The 25,266-nt window shown below is 36.6% G+C and overlaps 1 protein-coding gene across 20 annotated transcripts in view; it reads left to right on the forward strand.

The window, feature by feature from the left end:
* The window catches only part of EYA1 (EYA transcriptional coactivator and phosphatase 1), a 362,527-nt gene that overhangs the window by 250,021 nt on the left and 87,240 nt on the right, over window positions 1-25,266 (forward strand). For all 20 annotated transcript variants that reach the window (XM_082721150.1, XM_082721148.1, XM_082721142.1 and 17 more), the window contains 2 exons: window positions 2,588-2,670; window positions 3,090-3,276. In XM_082721150.1, the coding sequence (XP_082577276.1) occupies window positions 2,588-2,670; window positions 3,090-3,276 (270 nt within the window). The remainder of the gene's footprint in view (window positions 1-2,587; window positions 2,671-3,089; window positions 3,277-25,266) is intronic.

Below are 25,266 nucleotides of genomic sequence, written 5' to 3' on the forward strand. Positions count from 1 at the left end.
AAGTCATAACCCAAAGTAATGTTTCCTATTAAATGTATATAGTATAGTTTTAAAAAGTATTGATATTGCACTCTTATCCAAAAGAAATTTAAATTTTATTTTTACAAGGCATGTTTACGCTGTTCAGTGTAAGTTTGCTTTATATATAAAATATCAATATTGATTAATTACTTGCTGATAAATACAGAGTGAGTCACATGCCCATGAGGTCCAGTACTTAAAAAAAAACAAAACCGATGTCATCCTGATAAGTCCTGAGAGGTCCCAAACTATGTCTCAGTCATTCTTTTATCCCCATGTAATTACCACCGCGAGTCCAGCACTTAATATATGTTTAGAAGTTTGCGATTGTCCCATGCTAATGACAGTAATAGGGGAAGCTTGCCTGAAGCCCCAGTTTTCACGGCAGAATAAATATTAGTGCGGGAGCTCTTTGTTTATCTGTGATGGGTGTTATGGGAACTTTGAACAATTGGTATTCCTGAAAGTCACAAAGAAAGAAACCTCAAATATGAGTCTGTGATAACCAGATTTGAAACTATCTTAGGAAATATTTTCCCTTAATAAAAATAACAAAGGCTCAGGTTTTTAAAGTTCAGAGATGTCTGATAAATAAGTAGGAAAAGAATGTTAGATATGCAAAGAGATTAAGTGCTATTTATCTAGTTTGGGAAAGTAAGGAGAGAGAAAAGATACAGAAATGCAGTGGAGAATTTTAGAAATGTTTACTGAGATAAACAATAACAGCTTCTAATACTGGTGCGCTGTTGTAGATCGGGCACGATGCTTTCCAAAACATTACCTCATTTGATCTGTTGAAGAACCTTACAAAGTAGAGTTTTCACGGATGGGGAAGTTAGATCTTAGAGTGGTTGGGTGATCTGTCCAAAGTCCAAACAGCTCGTAAGTGATGACTGGAAACCCTGTTTTCTGACTCTTGAGGTAGTGCTTAACTGCTGAGTAGCAAATAAGTAATTGGCGTGGATTAACTTGTGCATCATACCTGAAAGCATCTGTGAAGAGCTAGTTCACACTGAAGACTTTCTCCTTCAACTGCCAACACATTCATTGGCCATAAAATTTTAATTAAAGGAAACGGTTTTTCTGTTTATAGAAGCAACACAGCTTCTGGGTCGAAAAGTCTGAAGTATGACTTGGCTTCATGAATATTATGTGACCAACAGCTATGCCCTTCCATAGATAATGTTTCTGAGATTTTTGTGCTTTTTAAAAACGTTGTATGCTTTCAAAAATATTCCAGATGAAATCATCAAAACATTTTCCTTGTTTTCATTTTTACTCTAGCAAAATAATATGAAAAAATTTTCCATGTAATTAAACATCATTATGATACCATTTCAATGTCTTCATAATATTCCCTTTCCTGAATAACTGTGTTAAAGATTTGGGAATGCTTCCTATGTTATTAAAAACAGCACTGAAGAACATCTTTGCTAATGATCTCTTTGTATAAATCCATGCATTCTTTTCTCACAGCAAATGTCGGGCAATAAAATTGCTGGCTGTTATTTATCACTGACCAAAGAGACCAGCCAGAAAGGTTGTACGTAAAATCCCACTTTGTAGCATATGAATGCCTTGGTTTACACATTTACCAATCCCTCATATTTTCAAAATCTTTGCTAATATGATCATCAGAAATAGCATATTATTGGGGCACCAGGATGGCTCAGTTGGCTAAGCTTTGGACTCTTGATTTCACCATCGGTTTAAAATCTCAGGATCCTGGAGTCGAGCCCCGCCTCAAGTTCAGCATTGGTCATGGAGCCTGCTTAAGATTCTTCTTCTCCCTCTCCCTGCCACTCACATGCACACACTCTCTCTCAAAAATAAAATGAAATGAAAATGTTGCTTTGAGTAGTTTAACAATAAATAAATAAAACAAGAGAGGGAACGGAGATTTGCTTTTATGTTTGTATACTGCCCAGTGACTACTGTTTATTGTTGAATACATGTAGACATTCAGCAAATAGAATTTACCTAGAGAGCACATGTAATACATAAAACATTGATCGTGTCCCTCTTTGGTCCTTGTCTTATCAAATACTTTAAGGGCTGCCATTTATTCTTCTGTGTAATGAAATAATCAGCTTTTTCAGTAGGCCATTATAGTGACAAGCGCAGGTCTGAAAGTATTTGAAAGTAGTTGTACTTTTTGAGCCTGCAAGAACTTTAAAGATCCTTTGATCAGGTTCCATCATTTTTCATTAAGCATATTTAATGTAAAGCCATGAAAAAACCCTGGTGTGTTTCACAAACCAAAATGGAAAGCCCAGTGTCTATTTTTTTGCACAAATGTATAATTTTGCCCATAATTTTATATGAGTTACTCATGTCCTCAGAAATTTAAATCTCTCTACTCTTTAATGTTTTGCAATATGGTGGAACTAAAATTGTCAACGATTTTAAGAAAACACCGTTTTTGTCATGGTGGTGGATTCTGGTTTTGAAGAGAAACCAGAAATTTGCAATGAATTTCAACTCTGTGTTATCTAAATAATGATTTCTTACAGGTACATTATTCTTGCATATTTTTTCAATCGTATTTCTTTTCATTTCGCTTCAGGTAGCAGTTTTACAACATCATCAGGATTATATACAGGAAATAATTCACTCACAAATTCCTCTGGATTTAACAGCTCACAGCAGGTAATTTTAAAAGCCAGTTTAACTTGAGAAATTTTTTTTTAAATGTGAGATGATTTTCCTATATAAAGAAAGATCTGCTTATATTCTACTGTGAGTGACATTTTACCTAAGCCTTTTAAAATACATATTTTTTTTTTCTTTTAAAAATCACTTTAAGAGTCTTCCATGGTGAGCGTTTGGTTTTTGGATTCATTTCATTTTACCTGGTCATGCGTCATGGACTAGAAGGCATAGGGAGAGTGTATCTGATCTTACATCAAATTTGTTGGCAAGTCTGGGGACTTTGTCTGCGTGTACTTGCGTGCCCCTTTGTGAATTCAGAGAAGACCCAGAAACACAAACATAGTTATACTTTGAAAAGGGAGTAATAAGCAGCAACATCCTCTGATGGATTACTCTTGTGTGGTTTGATTTGGTAGGACTACCCATCTTACCCGAGCTTCGGCCAGGGTCAGTACGCACAGTATTATAATAGCTCCCCGTATCCAGCCCATTATATGACGAGCAGCAACACCAGCCCGACCACACCGTCCACAAATGCCACTTACCAGCTTCAGGAGCCACCATCTGGCATCACCAGCCAAGCGGTTACAGATCCCGCAGCAGGTAACTATGTGCATTTCATTAATCCTGCAGGCTAGATTTCTGGTGGTTTAAATGCATTTTTCGACAGTCCTATATTCACGCAGTGGTTTCACAGTTTTGGCAAGTTTTGGCGCAGCCTACATGTAAGTCCAACATCAGGATTATGGCATTAACTTTATTTATTTTTATTTGCTGAAAAATTTCAGTATAAATTACGTAACTTCAAAAGCCCTTGAAACTGAGATTTTAGTTAGTTGTAAATATACTCAATTTTCAAGAGAGATGGTGTTTTGGATACATAACTAGAAATATTGATTTATAATTATTAACTATAATTATAAATATTTGCCCATGTATTGAATATGAAAATAAATATTACCTCAAATTCAATGTTTATTATCATTAAATATTTAATGTTTCTCCAAAATAAAAAAAAAAAATCAGAGTTAATAATGGAAAATCATGATTCCTCTGGCTTACCCTTCCCACTTTCAAGTCCTACTCTGAATTTCATAACTGGGCATGAGAATTTTCATACTTCTGCACAAACCTTTCCAGTGAAAATCTCTCCATCTCTGGAAATTTTCCTACCAAGTTTTTGACATTTCTTTCCCTCCTTTAGTTTTTTTCTCCGAAACTCTTAATATCGTTGGCTTAATTTCCTGAATTGGTCTTTACCTGTATTTCTTATAAAGTCTCTCCTTTCATGGAGTATGAAGTGAGCTATTATCCTCAAACAATTGCAGAGTTTGCTTCCCTTTGCCTTTTATTTTTAGAGCCAAAGCCTGCTCTTTGCTACAAGCCAGGGTAAAATGGTCTTCCTCTGAAATACACTTCTATCACAATGCGATCATAGTGTGTTATTTCTAGTTGGTTATTTTAAATTATGAAAACGAATTTTATGGAACAGGTGCTAATTTCAATCTTGACTATAGGTTTGTCTTGCAAATATTATCAGATGTCCCCCATAAGAAAAAAAAAATCTCCTTTCGGGTTTTAGCGTTTCACATTTTTTCTTAAATGTAGACGAACACTATTTTGTTCTACAGCAGGAAGTTACATCATTCTTAAACTTGTATTCCAGGGAACTATAAATACTATTTCTGCACAGCTCAATTCCAAACATTCTAATCTTTGATTATCGTAATCTGTTTCCCTTTATTTTTTAAAAAGTTGCTTGGTATTTTTTTTACTCTGTTCACATGTATAAATACAGTATTCACAGAATCTAGTATACAAGTCCTTTAGATTTAACATCTATATAATTGCTGTCAAAAATTGGATTTATTATAGAAGCTGTTACAGAGTTTTCCTCTCCACTTCCATTAATTTCATATAGCATCATGAGGAAAGATAATGGCTTGTCCCAATCTCAGGGAGATCTCATGTATTCGTATGAGCCATCTGGGTCATCCCAACTTCTTGAGGACTAGCAGGAGCTTTGAATTAGAATAGCTATGTGAACAAGTGGAGAAACTCTTCAGGATTTGTGGAATAACAGAATAAGAAAAGAAGACCGCAGAGTAATTTTACTTAACTCATCATGACATTTTGATTGGGAAGAGTACAGCACAAAACAAAGTAGTGAAAACTTAATCATGTTTTTTTAAAAATTAAGGTTGATTAGCTCTTTCTGAAAAATCCCAATTTAGTCATATCAGAAAAGTTTGTGTCTGAAACGTGCCATTATTTTAAGTGAATTTTATTTATCAAAAGCGTACCAAGTGAAGGAGTGGGGAGGGCTTGGCACAAAGCCATGTCACGTAGGAAACAATGCAAAAGTATGATTTTCAAAATGTCTATAAGATTTTTTTAAAAGATTTTATTTATTTAGTTGACAGACATAGTGAGAAAGGGAATACAAGCGGGGGGAGTGGGAGAGGGAGAAGCAGGTTTCCTGCTGAGCAGGGAGCCCAATATGGGACTCGATCCCACGACGCTGGGATCATGACCTGAGCTGAAGGCAGATGCTTAACAACTGAGCCACCCAGGCGCCCCTCAAAATGTCTATATGATTTTTAATATTAAATTATTTATTTTAGATTATATTTGAATCAATGCTTAGTGTTTCAGGTACTCATTTCAATTTCAGTGTATGGCTACAGCATAAGAATGAATTGAACTGGGGAGAAAATAATATTTTTCAACTTTCTTTTATTTACCACTTCCCACTAAAATAAATGTATGGATCACCCTTCCTTATGAAGGAGAAGGTTCAGGGAGTTTCCACATTAAAAAGAAATGTAGATTACTTGAGAAATTCAAGGAAGAGTTAGTCTGATTTTAGAGGTTTTGGTTCATTTGTTTATTTACATTTGCAGTATGACTATGGATTCTGCCTAAGTCTTTTGGTGTTAATTTTCCTTTCTTACTGATTATGTAAGATTATAGACTGGTCTTTGATAAAAAGGAAGTTTTGAATGATAGAATCCATAAAATCATTGAAGAATTAGAAGGAATCAATGATTTGTAACATATAACCTAATGTTTTTGTCTTATGATAGAAATAAAAAAAGGTTAAAATCATGTCTATTTTGTTGAAATAACTTCAGATGTTTTTCTTTTAATAGTCTATTATATTTAAGGTCATTATTTTGTACATTGGAAAATTAGACTCTAGGTATGATCTGGTCTTCTGTATGGCCAAGGTTCTGCCTTTCAGTTTCAAGGAATTATACAGTACAGAATGAATGCACAGTGTATATATGTGGCTTCCTCCCATACTTTATAATATCTGTCCTTGTATTATTCATGGAATTGTTAGGTCGTAATGAATATATAAAGATAATCTTGCAAGGATTATTCAGGCCTTACATATAAGGACTGATTATTTGGTGTTATGCATTTTTAAAGTTATGAAGTATAGCTAGCTTTTAAGTCTATGGTATTAAGCAGTATCACTTAGAAACATGTATCTCCTCATGAATCTTAAGTTCAAAAATTATTTTAATGTGTTTATAATTAAATATTGAAAACTATAGTCTCCTTTGGGTAGATATGTGTAATACATTCAAAATAATATAACTTGAACATGAAAGTTTAATCTTAAAATTTCAATTCATTTTAAAAACTAAAAACAGCAATTTTTTTATTGAGATATAATTGGTATTTAACATTAGATTAGTTTCAGGTGTCAACATAATATGATATTTGTACATATTGTGAAATGTTCGCTGCAGTAAGTCCAGTTAACATCCACTAGCATTTGTAGTTGCAGATTTTTTCCCTTGTAATGAGAACTTTTAAGATCTACTCTTGGCAATTTAAATCCTTTGCATTCATTTTTCAAAATGATTTTGGGGCACCCAGGTGGCTCAGTCAGTTAAGTGTCTGACTCTTGATTTTGGTTCAGGTCACGATCTCAGGGTCATGGGATTCAGCCCTGCATCAGGCTCCATGCTCGATGGGGAGTCTGCTTCAGATTCTCCTTCTCCCTTGTCTCCCCCACCACACCCCACCACCCCAGCTGTCTCACATGTTCTCTTTCAAATACATAAATAAATCTTTATTTTAAAGATTTGTTGTTTTGACTCTCTTAATAAAATAAAATTTACATCTTCTGGTAGAAATATGTGAGTATTCACCTACCTTGAGAAATATGGTGAGGTTTATCTGGTTATTTAGCAGCATTGTAATTTACTTATTGGACTCAAGAAAATCACACCTACCCTTCAACTAGCAATGCTAGCCTCCTCCTGCCCCACTGAAAGCCATCTTGGTTGCTTCTAATTTTGGCAATTATAAATAAAGCTACTATAAATATTTATGCTCAACTTTTTTTTTGTATAGACATAAGTTTTAAAATCACTTGGGTGGTAAATAACTAGCTGTGTGATCACTGAATTGTATTATAAGAATATGTTTAGTTTTATAAGGAATTGTCAAATTGTCCTTCAAAGTGTACGCCATTTTGTGAACCAATAAGCAACAAATGAGAATCCTGTTGTTCACAACCTCGTCAGTATTTGGTGTTATCAGTATTTCAGATTTTGGCCATTCTAATAGGTATGAGGCAGTATCTAGTTTTAATTTGCATTCCCTTAATGAAATATTATGTTGTGTATGTTTTCATATGCATGTTTGCTCTGTATATCTTCTTTGGTAAGGTGCCTGTTCAAATCTTGTACCCACTTTTTAATGAGCTTGTTTTCCTATTATTGATTTTAAGAGTTCCTGTATGTTTTGGATACAAGTCCTTTATCAGATAAGTTCTTTCTCCTATTCTGTGGCTTGTCTTTTTAATTTCTTAACAGTATCTTTCAGAGAGCTTAAGCTTTTAATTTGAATCAAGTCCATTTTAGGCGTTTTATTCTTTCATGGAATATGCTTTTGGTTTTGTATCTAGAAACTCGTTGCCTCGCCCAAGGTCACCTAGTTTTTTTCCTACGTAATCTAAAAGTTTCATAGTTTTGCTATTTCAGTTTAGGTCTCTGATCCTTTTTGAGTTAATTTTTGTGAAAAGTAGAGGTCAGTTTCTAGATTCCTTTTTACTTATTTATTTTTGCATGTGGTTGCCCAGTGTTTGTAGCACCATTTGTCGAAAAGCCTATCTTTTGCTCCATTTGCTTTATTACTTCTTTGTCAAAGATCAGTTGGCAAACTTTGTGTGGGTCTATTTCTGGGCTCTCTGTTCTCTTTCATTGATCTATTTGCCTATTCTTTTCCTATTACCACATTATGTTGATTATTGTAACTTTGAATAAGTCTTTTAGATGGGGAGTATCACACTTCTAACTGTGTTCTTCAATATTGTGTTGGCTATTCTGGGTCTTTTGCCTTTTCACATAAACTTTAGAGTCAGCCTGTCAGTATCCATCAACTAACTTACTTAGATTTGGTTTAGATTTGCATTGAATCTATAGATCAACTTGGAAAGAACTGAAAATATTGAATCTTGACAATATTGCATCTTCCTATCCATGTACATGGAATATCTCTCCATTAATTTACCTTTTCATCAGAGTCCTATAGTTTTCCTCATATAGATTTTATACATATTTTTAGATTTATCTTTCTTTTTTGGTGCTAATTAAATCATATAATGTTTTTCATTCAAATTCCAATTGCTCATTGCAGGTATCTAGGAAAGCAATTGACTTTTGTATATTGTATCCTGAAACTTCACTATAATCACTTATTAGTTCCAAAAGTTTTTCATGTTGATTCTTTGGTATTTCTTTTTTTAGATAAACATTTGTGTCATTTTTGAATGAAGACAGATTTATGCCTTTCTTCCTATTCTGAATATCATTTGTTTTTCTTTTCTTATCTTATTGCATCAGCCAGGACTTCCAATACAGTGTTGAACAGGAGTGGTGAGGAGACATCCTTGTCTTGTTCCCAGGATCTTAGTGAGAAAACTTCTGGTTTCTCACCATTAAGTGTGTTGTTAGCTACATGTTCTTTGTAGTTATTTTTTCATCAGCTTGAGGACGTTTTCCTCTGCCCCTAGTTTGCTGAGAGTTTGTATCATGGATATGTGTTGGATTGTGTCCAGTGCTTTTTCAGCACTGTTGATATGATCATATGATTTGTCTTTCTTAGCCTGCTGATATGATGAAAATTACATTATTTGATTTTCAAATGTAGAACCAGCTTTTCTTACCTGGAATAAATCCCACTTGGTCATGGTGTATAAATCTTTTATACATTGTTGGATTCAGTTTTTCTAATATTTTAAGTATCTTTGCATCTATGTTCATGAGATATATTGGCCTGGGGTTTTCATTTCTTATAATGTCTTTGTCTGGTGTTGGTATTAGGGTAATAGTGACCTCATAGACTAAGTTAGGGAGTTTTTTTTCTGCTTCTATTTTCTGGGACAGATTGTAAAAAAATTAGTATCATTTCTTTCCTAAATATTTGGTAGAATTCACCAGGGAACCCATCTAGGCCTAGTGCTTTCTGTTTTGAAAGGTTAATTATTGATTAAATTTCTTTAATAGATATAAAACTATTCAGATTATCTATTTCTTTCTGTGTGAGTAGATGGTCTTTCAAGGAATGGTTCTTACCATTATAATTGGTGGGCATAGAGTTATTCATAATGCTCTTTTATTATCCATTTAATGTCTAAGGGATTGCTAGTGATGTCCTTTTCACTTCTGATATTAATGATTTGTGCTGCCTTTTTTTTTTTTTTTTTTTTTTGCCTTGGTTAGCCTAGCTGGAGATTTATCAATTTTATTGATCTTTTCAGGAGCCAACTTTCCATCTCATTGATTTTTTCTTTATCATTTTCCTATTTTCAATTTCATTGACTTCTCTGATTTTTATTATTTCTTCTGCTTTATTTTGATTTAACTTGGTCTTCTTTTTCTAGTTTTCTAAAGCTTGAAGCTTAGGCTGTTGGTTTTAAATCTTCCTTCCCTGCTAATACATGCAGTAAGTGCTATCAAGTTCCCTCTAAGTATTGTTTTTGTTATATCCCACAAAATTTAATATTTCTATTTATTTTTATTTAGGTCAAAATATTTTTATTTCCATTATCATCAAACTCCTCCCCTTTGAAGAGGTATATATTTATAAATTTTTTATTGGAAAAAAATATTAGAAACTTGATATCAGTACAGTATGTATTATTTGTGACAGCTGTCCAGTTTTTCATATCTTTCCAATTAAATGACTTTCTGTTGTTAGAAATGTATTTAGTTTCTGAGAAGAAGAGTATTTCATGGCAAATTCAAATTCCAGTATCTATAAGAGAAAATTTTTATCAGAATCAACTCTTTTTCTTTTTTTATTCAATTCTAAGTCTTGTAAGACAGTATCACAGTTAAACCCATGGTTACATTAAATTTTAAATGATGGGTTTCATTTTAAATTTCTTTTAAATTTCTTTTTTGAAGCAATTCTTTACAAAGCAAATGGTTTTCTTTTATGTTCAAAAACATATAGAGGTAAGAAAAAAGAAAAAGGCATTTTAGGATGTTTTTCTTTTTTGATAGCATCTGAGTTCACATAGTATCATCTCTTAGCCACTGACATGTGATGAATGCTATTTTCTTATATTAAACCCTAAAAATTTTAAGGCATATTATTAGCAAAGTAACCAAGTACATTTTTTTCAAAAAGATGATAAAAACTATTTAACTACCATTTGAGAATAATGGTCATGACGGAGCCAAATTTTTGTGGAAGGACTAATCACCTATAACATTGTCTTATTGAAATACTACAAAGCCATCAGAGAGAAAGAGTAAATAAATAGGAAATAAAATATTTTAGGCGAATGCAAAATAAAACTAGTTGTTCATTAGGAATGAGTTTTGGTATGCATGCTATAGAAAAGTCAGGTTTTCAAAGGATTTGTTCATTTGAATTCTTACCAAAAAGGTAGACGGTTGAAATCTACCTTTTCATGCTCTGACTACATGCAGACGATTTACTGGTTAAGGTGATGTACGGGAATCTTGCCAATATTGAATTTCAAGTGACAGAGGAAAAATCAGTATAAGAGGGAATTCAATATGCATGGGAAACCATTTGTTCCCTCTGCTTCTTTGATCCTTGCCAAGGCACGCGAAAGTAGAGCAAAGCGCCTGAAAACCAGGAACATTCTTGTGCAAAGTTGCAGGGGAACTCTGAGCTCTCACAGGAATTCAGTGTGACAGGATGAAAAACTAAACTGCCGGCCGTCTGCCTTATAAATGCAGGAAATTCGGGCCACGTCTATATAACCGAACACGCCTACATCTGTCCACTGCAGAAATGATCCTGAGGTTTGCAACAGCATGGGTCTCCATTGCTCCGTTTTGCCGAGTGAGCAGTTCTGAAAATCTTTAGGCCATACTTGCTCTTTTTCGCTGATGCCTTGTGGACTTTGGAGAAGTTTGCAATTTGTTCAGCTCAAAAATAAACTCTTTCACTGAAACAGTTTTAACTAACATTCTGGAAACATTTGTCGACAAAACAAATATTTGTGTCTAAAATAGTCAGGCTATTACGATGTGAGAAAACAAAACAGATGTTTGTTTGGGGTTGTTGGGTTTGTTTGTCTTGATGGCATTTGCTTGCTTGCTTGCTTTTTTTTCCTCCCCCCAGAGGAAACACAGTGTTAACCCTAATGAGATTATAAAAATCTTGAAACTAAAGTTCATTTTTTATTTTATATTGTGAGGAAAGTCATAAAAGTGGGTTGCCTTATCTTTGAGTTTTGGATTGTGTTTCCAAAAAGTGAAAAATACAGTGTTTTAGAATTTTCCCATTTTGTGCCTCATTACTGGTTTGACTAATTTTTTCAGTTTGTAGTCAGTTTTAGTACGCGTGGATTCAAATATGTCATTCTCTCTTCTATTTATACTTAACATATGATTTGTGTATAAATACCCCAAATAAGAAAGCATATATCATTGAGCTAGTTAAATTCATTTACTATTCTTCCCGTTTATTACTTTATCTTCTTTGGTAGCTAATTGATTTGTTATTTCTGTAAAGCATTAAGCATCCTGTGGGACCAACATAGATCAATGTAATAAGTTTCCTTGTTTAAGTTGGAGGACATCAGCATTTACTGATAATTTTTTTTTCTTTGGAGATGGTTGAGAAAAGAACATACAAAGTTACCTGTGCCTCATTTAATTTGGATTGATTTGTTTAGTGGATAAGTTTTGGGTTGACTTTCATTTATTTTCTGGGGATGATGTAATTTTATTTATGTATTTTTATTGAAATACTGTTAATACACAATGTTACATGAGTTTTGGGAGTACAACATAGTAAATCGACGGGTCTGTACATTTTGCTGTGCTCCCCACAACTGTAGCTACCCTCTGTCACCATACACCACTATCAAAATACCTTTGACTATATTCCCTGTGCTGTACCTTTCATCTCCGTGATTTATTTCGATTAATTTATAAGTAAAGATAGAATTGATGGCTACCATTTTTAGTCCCCAGTTTGATAGCCAAAAATTTAAGTTTAGTGAATTTTTACAGTTTACTAAAGAACATAAGAAAATGGGAAAAAATTATAAAAGTATAGGAGGATTTACAGAGAAGAACAAAATTCCCTTAATCTTTTGTAGCCAGTTTTTTTCAGCTGAGTTCCTTGTATATTTTCCAGGGATACATGTTCCTTATATAAACATATACAAAGCACTTGCCCCAGATACTTTTTTTTTTTTTTAATTTTTTAAAAGATTTTATTTATTTATTTGACAGAGAGAAGTAGATGGAGAGGCAGGCAGAGAGAGAGAGGGAAGCAGGCTCCCTGCCGAGCAGAGAGCCCGATGCGGGACTCGATCCCAGGACCCTGAGATCATGACCTGAGCCGAAAGCAGCGGCTTAACCCACTGAGCCACCCAGGCACCCCAGATACTTTTTTTTTTTCCCCACATTCAAGTATGTATAGTTTGTTGTTTTTCTTTTTCCTTAAAGAGAATAGAATACATACTGTTTGGGGTTTTTTTCTTATTTTTTTTAAAGATTTTATTTATGTGACACAGAGAAAGATCACAAGTAGCCAGAGAGGCAGGCAGAGACAGAGAGGGGGAAGCAGGCTCTCCACCAAGCAGAGAGCCCGATGTGGGGCTCGATCCCAGGACCCTGAGATCATGACCTGAGCTGAAGGCAGAGGCTTTAACCCACTGAGCCACCCAGGTGCCCCAGAATACATACTGTTTTGTCCCTTACTTTTTTACTTAACAATATACAGAGAAAAATTAATAGGTATTTTTGATATGAATTTTATAAGCAAGTATAATAATAGCTGGTTTTTTTGAGTGCACACTATGTGCCGGGCATTTTCCTAAGCACTGTTCATGCGTGAACTTAGTTCATTCTCACCCAATTGCAAGAGATAGGAAGTGTTATCATTCTCCCCATTTTACAGATGGATAAGCTAAGGAGAGAGGTCCATGGCTGCATGAGGATTTAACCTCCAGAACTTGACTACAAACTTGAATTCTTAATTAGACCGGCAGGCTGGTTCCAGAAACCACTGTGTCTGAGGTTTCAAATAAGCAAAATAATGGAAATGTAAACAAAGAAGAGGCAGAAACGATCTGGTGTTCATTTTCTTAAATTATTCAAAGAACTTAGCAAAGGCATGTATTAGCAGATATTCAGTTAAATATGTGTTAAACAATTTGAATAGGCTCTCTTTGCTTGCAAAATAGTTTAGGTCTGAAATTACAGAGAAGTGGTATAGAGTATATTTAAGGTATCTTGTAGTATTTCCTTTTCTTTTTTTTTTTTTAAGATTTTATTTAATTATTTGACAGAGAAAGAGAGATCACAAGTAGGCAGAGAAGCAGGCAGAGAGAAAGGGGGAAGCAGGCTCCCCACTGAGCAGAGAGCCAGATGTGGGGCTCTATCCCAGGACCCTGGGATCATGACCTGAGCCAAAGGCAGAGGCCTAACCCTCTGAGTCACTCAGGCACCCCCTAGTATTTCCTGAATTATAGGATCAGTTTGTAGATATCTTGAATAACCCAACAACCATAAGCATACTTTTCCTGAATGTGCACTCTCTCCACTCCCTCTTTATCCTATTTAATAGTTATCTGTCATGGACTTGCTTAGAGAACAGTTTCTCACAACATCTCTACCATCCCCTGTCCTTCCCGGAGGATCTGGTTCTCTACATTTCCAAGTTCTTTTTTCTTTTTCCACTTGGATCTCCTGGTGATGAGCAATAAATGTAGGGGTGATGCTATTATTTTATCAAGGAAAAGGGAAGCCGTCCATCTTGAAGTATAAGTAGGCATCTTAATCTAGTATAGTCACCTTCTAACACTTTTGAAAATATTTATATGACCCCTCCAGAAACTTTCTCAGGTGTCTCTTCATAAAATTAAAACTGCATTTTCTTCAGTACCAGTAATTAGGACGGATTTTACTGTTGTTCCCTTTTATGTAAGTACTGATATTTGAGTATAATTTTCTAATATTTTGCAATAGTAGTCACCTGGGTTATTGATTGATTTGATGATCACGTTATTGATTGACATGATGGATTGATTTAGCAATCACGTCTGCCATTGTCTCTGTGGAGAATAGCTTCTGGGTTCCAAAAACCAATTTAAATGTATGTAAAGCAGGGGAACCTGAGAGGCTCAGTTGGTTAAGCACCCGCTCTTGATTTCTGCTCAAGTCATGATCTCAGGGTGGTGGCATCGAGTCCCACCTTAGGCTCAACACTAGGGATAAAGTTGGCTTGGGATTCTCTCTTTTCCTCTGCCCCTCCCCATGTACAAACTGCTCTCAAGCACTCTCTCTCTCAAAACAACAACAACAACAACAGACCAAAAAACATAAAACATGGCTGATTTGTAAATTGACAACTCTCTTGTCTCTACAAATCCACCTGAGCAACTTTATCATGAAGCCATTGGGCAATAGGGAATTTTAAAGTTAGAAGGGACCTTACAGGTTCTTTTGCAGAAGACCTTCACTTTCCTGATTATGAATAAGGAAACTGGAAATAATGACATCTTTCCAAAGCGGCATCACCCATCCTTGCCCACATCTCTTAATGGCATGCTGGAGTGGCAGCCTTGGAAGGCAGCGTGATGTGGCGTGGCCTTTCCTCCACTGCTCTGGGCAGCACTGCTGTCTGTGAAAGATGGGGACAGAGAGCCCTTAATGAGTTCGCAAGCAGGATCAGTTAGGGAGACAAATCGTTAGGTTTAAAATTATCAGGGTTTTCCTGTACCTGAGGTCTTTCTGGATCCTTTGATACTAATACCCACCGAGAACTGCACATAGTGGACATGCTTCCCAATAATACTGGTCTCGGAATCAGTCTCCACCCACCCCCACCCCCACAAGGGATACCTGTGATCTTGGGGACTGTACCGCCTCAAGGTATTAATTAAGAAAAAGGAGTGGTGGCTAAGGATTTGGGGTTGGGCTAACCTGGATTTGAATCCTGGCTCTATTATTTACTCTGAGCAGGTCACTTAGCACTTCAGCGTATCGGTTTTCATTAAATGAGGATAACCCTGCTCATGTGTATGGGATGAATGTGAGGATGACGTTATGTAAGTGGCCCGCAAAGTGACGGACGCCCACGGGGCCCTCAAGTGTTCATTTGTTCCATGTGTGCATTTAGCAGACATTTATAAAAGCTAAGCTGTGCCAGGCCTTGTGCCTGGCCCAGGGAATATGGGGGGACAAAAAGGGTAAGATCCCTGGCAATAGGGAGTCAGTGTGTTTTCTTCCCTCTTGAAGGAAAGAAACGTGGCAGCGCATTGTGCATTGTAGTTATTTCAGACGCTGAAGCCCCTGAAGTGTGGTTGACCAGTTTCCTCCACGTAGTATGACTGGGAGAGGCTGAAACGTGTGAGGATGGATGACAGAAGTTTCTAGGAGGTTGTCTACAGAGTACTGGAGACAATGGCTGTATTCCAGGAGTGAGAAATCTCTCTTGATTTAGTTACTAGACCTTGACTGAAGAATTAATTTACCAGAGAGACCACAATCAGTGATGGTGTGACAGGGAAGTAATGGTTGTAGAATACAGATAGAGAAGTCAGAACAGTTCTCTAACATTAATTCAAATATGTATTAATCTGACTTCTGGCTAATCCTATAACATTAGTCAACAAGTCTACTTGTGTTTAGTTTATTTTACTCAAGTTTCTATGGGAGAGTTCTATAGCTGATAACTTAAAGTTGTTAAGATTCCTTTAAGTGTTCTCCTCTTTAATAAGGTAATATTTATTGAGAATATAATATAATATAGTATAATGTAATTTATTCAAGACCTTGTTGAGACTTCTGGGTTTTGTTCATTTGTTTGTTTGTTTGTCCAAGACAGCAAAAACTCCCACTTAAAACATCTCCCAGTATAACATTGTCATGGTCACACTCTGTGGCATATAATTTTGAAGGCTTGATAGCCTATTACTTGGTAGGTCTATAAGCAGATTTTGAGGACTATTGTGAGACTTTCCCTTTGGCTTTGGCCTTCCACATGGGAATCTTCCCTGGTTAGGTCCCTTTATTTTCATAAGAGAATATCGTTTCTATTCTCAACACAGGTAACTTAGTAAAACATATCCTTCTCCACTCAACTGAGCAACCAAGGGGAGCTCCACTTCAGGTAACTTGGAGTATAACATCTTACCTCATTGCTTCTTAACACTCAAGGAGATACTCACTTCTGTCAACTACCAGAAGGGCTGGTAAAAGCTTCATTCTTTTAGATATTTTCAGTTTTACCCTTAAAATAAGCAAGGTTCCCACCCGGCCCAGCTCTGCAATCTAAGAACTGAGTTAGCCCTATGATGTCTGCTGTGGTTTGTCCGAGAAGTAAGAATCATATGAAACCTGTTGTTTTCCTTTACCATGAGGATATATCCCTGGCATCACACTAACATCCTCTCAGTAAGCAGTCTTGGGAGGCATTTCTGTCTCGTCTCTGTGCTAGAAATACCTAGGTTTCTATAGAAAAATTGACGGTCTCATTATAGATACCCCTGAGTCTTAGAATTCTTTTTGCCATTGACTGCAGACCTTAGGGCAAGCAGACATGTGCTGACCACTCTGTCTCCTGATTTTATTTTACCTTTTCCAATTCAGTATTTTTTTTTTTTTTCTAATGTGGTCATTTGTTTTTTTAAATTTCCATATAGTTATTGTGTACTTATTTCGTGCATTATCTTAAACCCATTCTGGAGAGCGGTAAGATATAAATTATCTGGAAAATACAATTAAGAACTAAAATGTTTTATTCAATAAGAATAGGAGTGAGAAAATCGATTTACCCCATTCGGTCCATATTCAGGAAGCACTTAGTTTCTAAATTTTCCATTATCACCGTGTTTGTAAATGTCGCCATTTTGGTTAATATGTGCACAAAAACCCACTTCAAGATTCTCATAATTACAGCTTCACAAGAGCACACACCTGCTCATCTTTTCTTCTCTTTGCTCAAAGCCCCAAACTGCCGTGTCTAATAGGCTTGTTATGTGTTTCAATCCAGCTAATTTATATAAAAAACATGTTGTGAATTGCAAAATGGCTCCCAAATGTAAGAATTCATTTTCTCTACCACTGACATTATTTTCAACTTGTGCAATTTATTTTCTTTTCCATCCCTGATGACATTTTAAATGTTCTCCCTTTCAGTATTCTAAGAATGTTCTTTCTGTGGAGTCTCTTTGCTTTCCAGTTTCCCAGTTAATGTTTTCCCTAAAGCGTCTGTTTCAGTACATTTGTTCATCTAATTACCTCCCCTGACTCACTTTTAATATTGATAAAGGTTATCGAGGAAGCACATTTCTCTTGAGACTTATTCCTTAATCTTGCTATTAAATTTAATTACCCTGTTCCCTAATTGAAGGAAAGGCAGAAAACACAGTTTCTTCTCCTTTCAAATATGAGTGAGGGCTTAAAGATGTTCCTCAACATTCCATTAGGTATTCATTGAGCAGCTCTTAATTATAAAGTTGTCTTAGGTTCTGAAGGGATACAGAGAATAGGACGGTTCTTCCCTATCCTCAAGGAGCATTTATGTAAATAGCCAAACCTAACAAACCTTATATTTTTAAAAATACCATGCTAGAAGCAGCAAAATGCTCTAAGAATATCAGAACAGAGATTTCTTATATAAAGTATTTGGAGAAAAAAACTAATGAAAGGAATGAAATTTATTCTCAGCAATGAATGATGTAAATGGGTGAAGGACAGAGAATAGAGATGGGGTATTTATTCAAGGCTGGAGAAATAGACCCTTTTAAATGGGCTCGTCGGAGCTATCACTTCCATCAGAATATAAATTTCACTGAAGAATGAAATCCTTTTTGAGCCGACAAATTACTTTGTGATCATCTTTATGAGTAAGATAACTGAGCCCAGAGAGACAACTTTGAACAATTTACTTCTCACCACTACACTAACACGTTGGCTAATTCTACAAATGACAAGTTACTAAGCCTGTTCAGATCCTACTGTCTGAATTTGTAGGTTATGCTGTCTACCACAGTGAAATGTGAACTACTCAATTTTCCATGTTCAGTAAGTTAAGGAGGATGTGCAAATGGACCAAGTTTGCAAGATCCATCCCTTCCACAGGTGGGTTATTTCCCAAAAATTGAAAGGGAGGAGGTCACATTTTTGGAGTCTGTACAGGTTCTGTAATCCATGCTGCGAAGCCTCGGTTCCAGGCAGCTCCCTCTCTGACCCCAGACCTCCCCAGGCAGGGGCTCATCAGTGACTCTGTCATCTCTTTGTCTTCATGGCTGTGAAGCAAGGGTTCTGGCTTGGGGAAGTGACATGCTCTCTGAGAAAAGTCAAGACTGGTTCAGTCAGGTGTGTGAAGCCAGAGAAGGCAGATGGAGTGAGAGAAGTAATCTCACAGCCTAGAGGAAGCCGTGTTCAATCCACCTGTCTACTTGTCAACCCTAATGTGGCCTCTTCCAGTAAAGGGTAAGGTCTACTCCGAGTTCTGTACTGCATAAAATAAGTTGAATCCAGAAGATGGAATCAGGAATCAATGCGCCCAAGTTCCCCTCCTGTCAGCTCCTCCCAGTATGAGCGTGAAGGCACATGAATAAATAGTTAACTGTGATACATTCTTTATGAGAATGGTGAAATAAGATTTGCATGAAGGATTATCCATGATCACGTGCACCCTGTGAGCCAGGGATGTCCCACATGCTGGGTTGTTAGCTCATTCAACAATGGATGTTTATTCCAGGCACTGTTCTAGACACAGGGCACTAGGCAGCACACAGACTACAAGTCAATGTAAAATGCCTCTGGTTGTCAGAAGTGCTTGGAAGGATGAAACAGTTTGTAAAATAGAGTTAGGGTAGACAAATTCTTTCAGAAGCATGGTCTGGCAGGGTGACATTTGAGCTGACAACTGGAATTACTTTGTAGAGAGTGCCACCTCTGAGTCTTGGGGGTGGGAGGAGAGTGTTCTGGGAGAGGAAACAGCAGTTCCCCAAGCCTGGAGGCAGGACTGTGTTTGGTGAATGGAGCAGCAACAGGAAGGCCAGTGTCACTGGATCACTCTGGGGTGGAGAGTGGAAGGGGCCTGGGGTAGGGAGGTAAGAATCTGGATCATAGAAGGCTTGTAGGCACGGGGAAGACTTTGGATTTTTTGTTTGTTTTGAATGAGGTGAGAAGTGTTTAAGCATAAAAGTGACATGGTGTCATTATATTTAAAATAGAATCTGTCTGCTTGTTGGACTTAGAATAAGCAAGAGAAGAAGGGGCATGGTGGTCACGCAGGAGATGGTTCCTGTGGCCCAAGAGGAGGGAGCTTGGGCAGGCTCAGATGATAGGGGAGGAGGTGGTGAATGTGGTCAGATTTTGGAGAGATTGGAAAGTAGAGCTATCAGGATTTGTTGGTGGATTTAACGTGAAGAGTAATAGGAGAGGAATCATGACACCACAGTTTTGGGCCCAAAGAGCTAAAAAAGGGCATTTGACACTTATTAATATGGTAGAAATGGCAAGAAGAGAAGGTATTGTTGGAGAAATCAGAACTTCTGTTGAGCACGTGTTAAGTTTGTGGTGCCCTGGCTGTTAGAAATCCAGGGGAAGATGGCAAGTAGGTTGTTCGGTGGATAAGTCTGTTGGGTAGGAAAATTCAGGACCTAAATTTGTGGCTCATCACAGATGCTATTTAAACCTTACATGTCTGCATGAGTTGACCAGGGCAGCAAGCATAAATGCAAAACGTGGGAGAGCCAAGCATGGCACCTGGCCTTTCAAACAAGAATGATTTGTTTCAAGGATTTTTTTTTTTTTAATTTAATGCTGTCTATAAAGACCTTTTCAAAGGTTTCCAACTTTGTTGCCCTCTTACTGGGAAATGAAAGTAGCTGAGCGAATCTGTGCACGCACACACATTTCGTTGTCTGTGGTATTGCCTTCTGACACAGAGGAATTCAAGCAGGAAGTTTAGGCCACCACTGGAATTTCTCTAGAGGCTTGACAATAGTAGGAATTTCAGTTTTCAGCTCTGAGAGGGTCTGAGTAGAGAGGTTGATTCCAGGCAGTGCTCCTCCTGATGGCCTTACAGGAGAAGAGAATCCATTTTACAAAATGTCGTCAGAGGGCTGGAGGTGAGCCTGCGAAGGAATGTTCTTCAGATTCAGTTATTAGAGGTCTCTGTTAGTCCAGGTCATCTAAGTGCTCAGTGGGAAAGGCCTACCTGCCCCTTTGCTATTGGATCTTTCACCTAAATTTCCTAATTTTCCTGTGTGGTGAACAGCATGGCTTGACAATGGCTGGGCATTTGAATTTTTCTTAGAAAGACGGCTTAGCTCATCATCCAGTGTCCCTGATGTGCTTGCCTGCTGGGATAGCTTGTGATTGTGTCCTTCAGATTCTGTCAACTACAAAGAGTCCTCTAAGAAAGCATCCCCAAGGCCACACACCTAGAGCAGTGCCCAACCTCCAGCAGTTTCTTTAGGCTTGGTGCCTGCCTAGAGTCATTCTGCTAGAGACAAGGATACAAAATCACTCGCACGATATAGGCGTCCAGTGTTCCTACGAACCCAAGGAGACTGATCTATTTTGCATGCCAAGTTACTGTGTTCATGAGAAAAACAGAACCTTGTTTGCATATTCAAAGTAGATATATTGATACCATGACTGCTGGGGTCACTTCCCACCTGGGATAATATGTACTTTTAAAAAGTACGTATTAAATTAAATTCCTTTTCTATTTATTATCAATTCCAAAAAAATAAGCACCTTGTTTTGGACCTTGTTCTCCAGTTAGTTTGGCAACATGGTTCACTTATTACTTGTATCATGATGTTAACATTTAAGGTTTGCAGCAATGTTGAAGAAGCAATATCACCCAGAGTAGTAAGGTGACAATCACTTAAATCACATAGTCATAAGGGAGTCACTTCCTGGAATCTCATATTAACACACTATTTCCCTAATGAATACAATTATATACTCCCATAAGCCAAATCTGTTTGATAAAGGTTTGTTGAAACACCACCATACTTGTTTATTTTTTAAATTCAATTTAATTAATTTTAAAAAAGTATTAATAGTTTGAGAGGTAGAGTTTAGTGATTCATCATTTGCATATGACACCCAGTGCTCATTGCATCATGTGCCCTCTTCAATGCCCATCACCCAGTTATCCCACCTCCCCTCCAGCAACCCTCAGTTTGTTTCCTATGGTTAAGAATCTCTTATGGTTTGTCTCCCTCTCTGTTTTCATCTTGCTTTCTTTTTCCTTCCCTTCCTCTGTTCTCTACTGTTTTGTTTCTTAAATTCCACATGAGTGAAATCATATAATTGTCTATTTCTGACTTATTTCACTTAGATTAACACACTCTAGTTCCATCCACATTGTTGCTAATGGTAAGATTTCCTTTTTTTTTTTTTTTTTTGGTGGCTAAATAATATTCCATTGTATTTTGTATTCATCTGTCAATGGATGTCTGGGCTCTTTCCATAGTTTGGCTGTTGTGGACATTGCTGCTATAAGCATTGGGGTGCATGTGCCCTTTCAGATCACTACATTTGTATCTTTAGGGTAAATACTCAGTAGTGAGATTGCTGGGTCATATGGTTCCTCTATTTTCAACGTTTTGAGGACCCTTCATACTGTTTTCCAGAGTGGCTACACCAGTTTGCATTCCCACCAACAGTGTAGGAGGAATCCCCTTTCTCCATGTCCTCACCAACATCAAGTTATTACCTGACTTGTTAATTTTAGCCATTCTAACTGGTGTGAGGTGATATCTTAGTGTGGTTTTTATTTGTATTTCCCTGATGCTGAGTGATGTTGAGCAATTTTACATGTGTCTGTTGGCCATTTGTCTGTCTGAGAAATGTCTGTTGATGTCCTCTGCCCATGTCTTGGCTGGATTATTTGTTCTTTGGATGTTGACTTTGATAATTTCTTAATAGATTTTGGGTACTAACCAACCCTTTATCTGATAAAATATATGCAAATATCTTCTCCCATTCTGTAGTCTGTGCTTTGGTTTTGTCCACTGTTTCCTATGCTGTGCAAAAAGCCTTTCATCTTTAGAAGTCCCAATAGCTAATTTTTGCCCTTGTTTCCCCTGCTTTTAGAGACACCACCACCCTGTTCCTTTATTAATATTTTGCCTATGGTTGCTTTTCCACTTCCAGTGGCAGAGTTAAGTCACACAAAGCCCAAGGCATTTACTATCTGACCATTAAAAAAAAATTGCTATCTTTTTCATTAACGAATAGAGACAGAAAAAAAAAAATATATTGTGGGCAAGTCGACTCCATGCCTCTCTCTGGGTACCTATGTTATCTGTACCTCGCTATCCCACCAGTGGGTTTCACTGCCCTTTCACCTCACAGTGTAGCTATTTGAGAGAGGATTTCTGGGAAACTGAGTATTTGTGGTTTTCCTACTTTACTCATTGATTACAGAGCCCATCCTTGGAGTAAGAAGCAACCCCATATTTACCTTAAAGTAATCAAACTCAGCTTTATAGAGTAGTTTTGGGTTTTTTTGTTTTGTTTTGTTTTGTTTTTACCTCATAGGAAAACCAATTTTAAAAATTATAAACAGAAATAAACCCAATGGTGGTTTAGGATTTGTTGGGCTTGTGGCCTCCCTATGGGAAATGTCAGGGTAATCAGAATAACCTTTCCTCATGGAATCAGAATTAATGTCTCTGCATTCTTTCTCTCAATCTTCCTGATTTTGGCTTGATTCATCCCATTTGAGAGGATTTTTATATATACATATGTTGATTTTGAGAGTCTCAAAGTTTGGGGGTGCCACATGGTCAGTTGCTGACATCTTCACACTCAACCTGTGTAACTGTCTGTATACTTAAAATGTTGAGTCTCAAACATGACAACATCTGCTTTTAGGAAAGTAAGGCACCCTGTTATTTTTGTCTGAGTCTCCTATAGCAGCAAATGGAATACAACTATTGATTGCCATGTATCAGGTTCATTCAATCTAGGTAATCTCTATAAGGCTATTCCACAAAGCTCTGTACTTCCTCTTGTAATTGGTATTGTCTTAGCGTAGATTCAGGGTCTAGCCAGAGATAGTAGCTTTCCTGGCCTCAACCCAATTATCATTATATATGTGGCAAGAGCTGCCTGTCCACAGAGTCTGGTTACTTGATTCTGTTTCAGAGGAGTAGTCTTTCACCTCAGTTAAACTTAGAAACAAGGACGGAGAGCTTCCATCCTCCCAAAGCAAAGAGAAGTGTGCTTGCAGGAACCCTGTATTCTACTTCCTTTACAACTACCACTGGCATATATAGTCCCAGGATTATAAAGTTAGATCAAAAATTCTCTGCTCCACTTAGAATAAATGCAAATGCTTATCCCTAAATCTTCAAGGAGTCAACCAGGCCAACAGGCTGTGCTTTATATAATGCAGGACTACATAAAAATAAAAAAAACTTCTGTGAAGGAAGACATAATTTAGGGAAATACCAGCATCATTTGAATATTTGAGGAGCTATCGAGTGGAAAAGTATCTATAAATATGAAAAAGAGTTTAAAACTTTTGTATTTATTAATAAAAGGAGTATAAAAAATTGCCAAGGATTTGGATAGTTCATAAAGGGAAGTATAATTTTCAAACCCATATTTGTAAGTATCTCCAATATGTCCTAATTAAAACCACTACTATTCTACACTGAATAAAATAACAAGGACTTCTTTAAAACAATAATAATCATTGTGTGTAATGCTGTGGTAAAATTGACAGAATTTAAATTGATACAATCCTTTTGAAAACTATTTGGCAATGTGTATAAGAAAGTAGCTAACCTGTCCAGGAAAAGAATGAGAACCAAAACCAGATAAGGAATTTGCGCTAGGTACTGATGGATTCTGATGGTTGGTGTTGCCATGGTATTTTGTATAGATTAGTCTGAAGGTGACTATGTAAGAGGGAAAGAATAAAAGCTAACAGCTAGAAAGATGTGGTAAATATTGTATGTCACAGATAATAAAACTTTAAGGCTAAATCATCTAGGCTGTGTACTCAATTTGATAGACCAGGAGGTTACAAAACATGGAAGAAATGTCCTTAAGACTCCAGGAGTCTTATATATAGGAGTTATGAAGTCAGCTCAGAGAGAGCCAAGAGGAACTAAATGAAATCTCTTGAGTTCCAGTTCTGTTTTCCTTTGCAATATTGAAGGATTTATGGAACTCTTCAGTAATACTTACAAATGTAAGAATGTTAATGATCTTATGTAGATTCTAAAATTATATGATTGAATATGTAAACATTAATGTTTAAATAAGCTTTAAAAACAAATTTCTCATTTTGAAATATTTTGACTAGCTAGTAGGAATAATTAGGTAGGTAATCTTCATAGACTTAATAGAGCAACAGCCAAACTTGAGAAACATTCATTCTTTCAGTCATCTTTTTTTTTTTTTTTTTTTTTTTAATGTGTACTTGGTGCTCTAGACTCTCACTGCATTCTCAGAATATAAAATGAACACCACCAGCTTCTTTCCTCTAAGAGCAGGAGTAAGGGACATTTGCTCAAAATAACTCAAGTTGTTATCCACTATGGGCGTAAATGATTGCAAAAATTGTATAACCCTACAACAGAGATAAACATAACTGCAAAACAGGGACTCAGATTTAGATAGAAAATTCATGAAGAACATACATGAACTTTAGGTGTTCATGGGAATTTCACAGACAAATCAGGGGAGGGGTAGTAAGTATAAAGAAAGAGCATTCTAAAAAAGTGGAATAGCATGTTCAATGTCATCAAAGAGCATGACATGCTAGGAGAACTCAGAAAATTAGGTGTGACTGTCTGAAGAGAGAGAAGTTGGACTTGGTGGGACTTCTCTGTATTTCAAGGTAGCTAACATGGTAGAGTGCTAGTGTCATGCACCAGTTCTAACTACCTTTATGTGTATACTGGTTTTACTTTTCTCATTTATTCTGATTTTACAGATGATGAAACTGACTCATAGAAAAGGTAATTAACTTATCCAAAGTCATACTTCTCATAAGCAGTGGGATTGTGACTTGAAACATGGCAGTCGAGTCCATAGCTCAGTGTCTTAAAATCCTATAATCTAGACTGTCCTTCCTATT

The sequence above is a fragment of the Mustela nivalis genome (genome assembly GCF_964662115.1).
Source record: "Mustela nivalis genome assembly, chromosome: 2".
Taxonomy (NCBI): Eukaryota; Metazoa; Chordata; class Mammalia; order Carnivora; family Mustelidae; genus Mustela; species Mustela nivalis.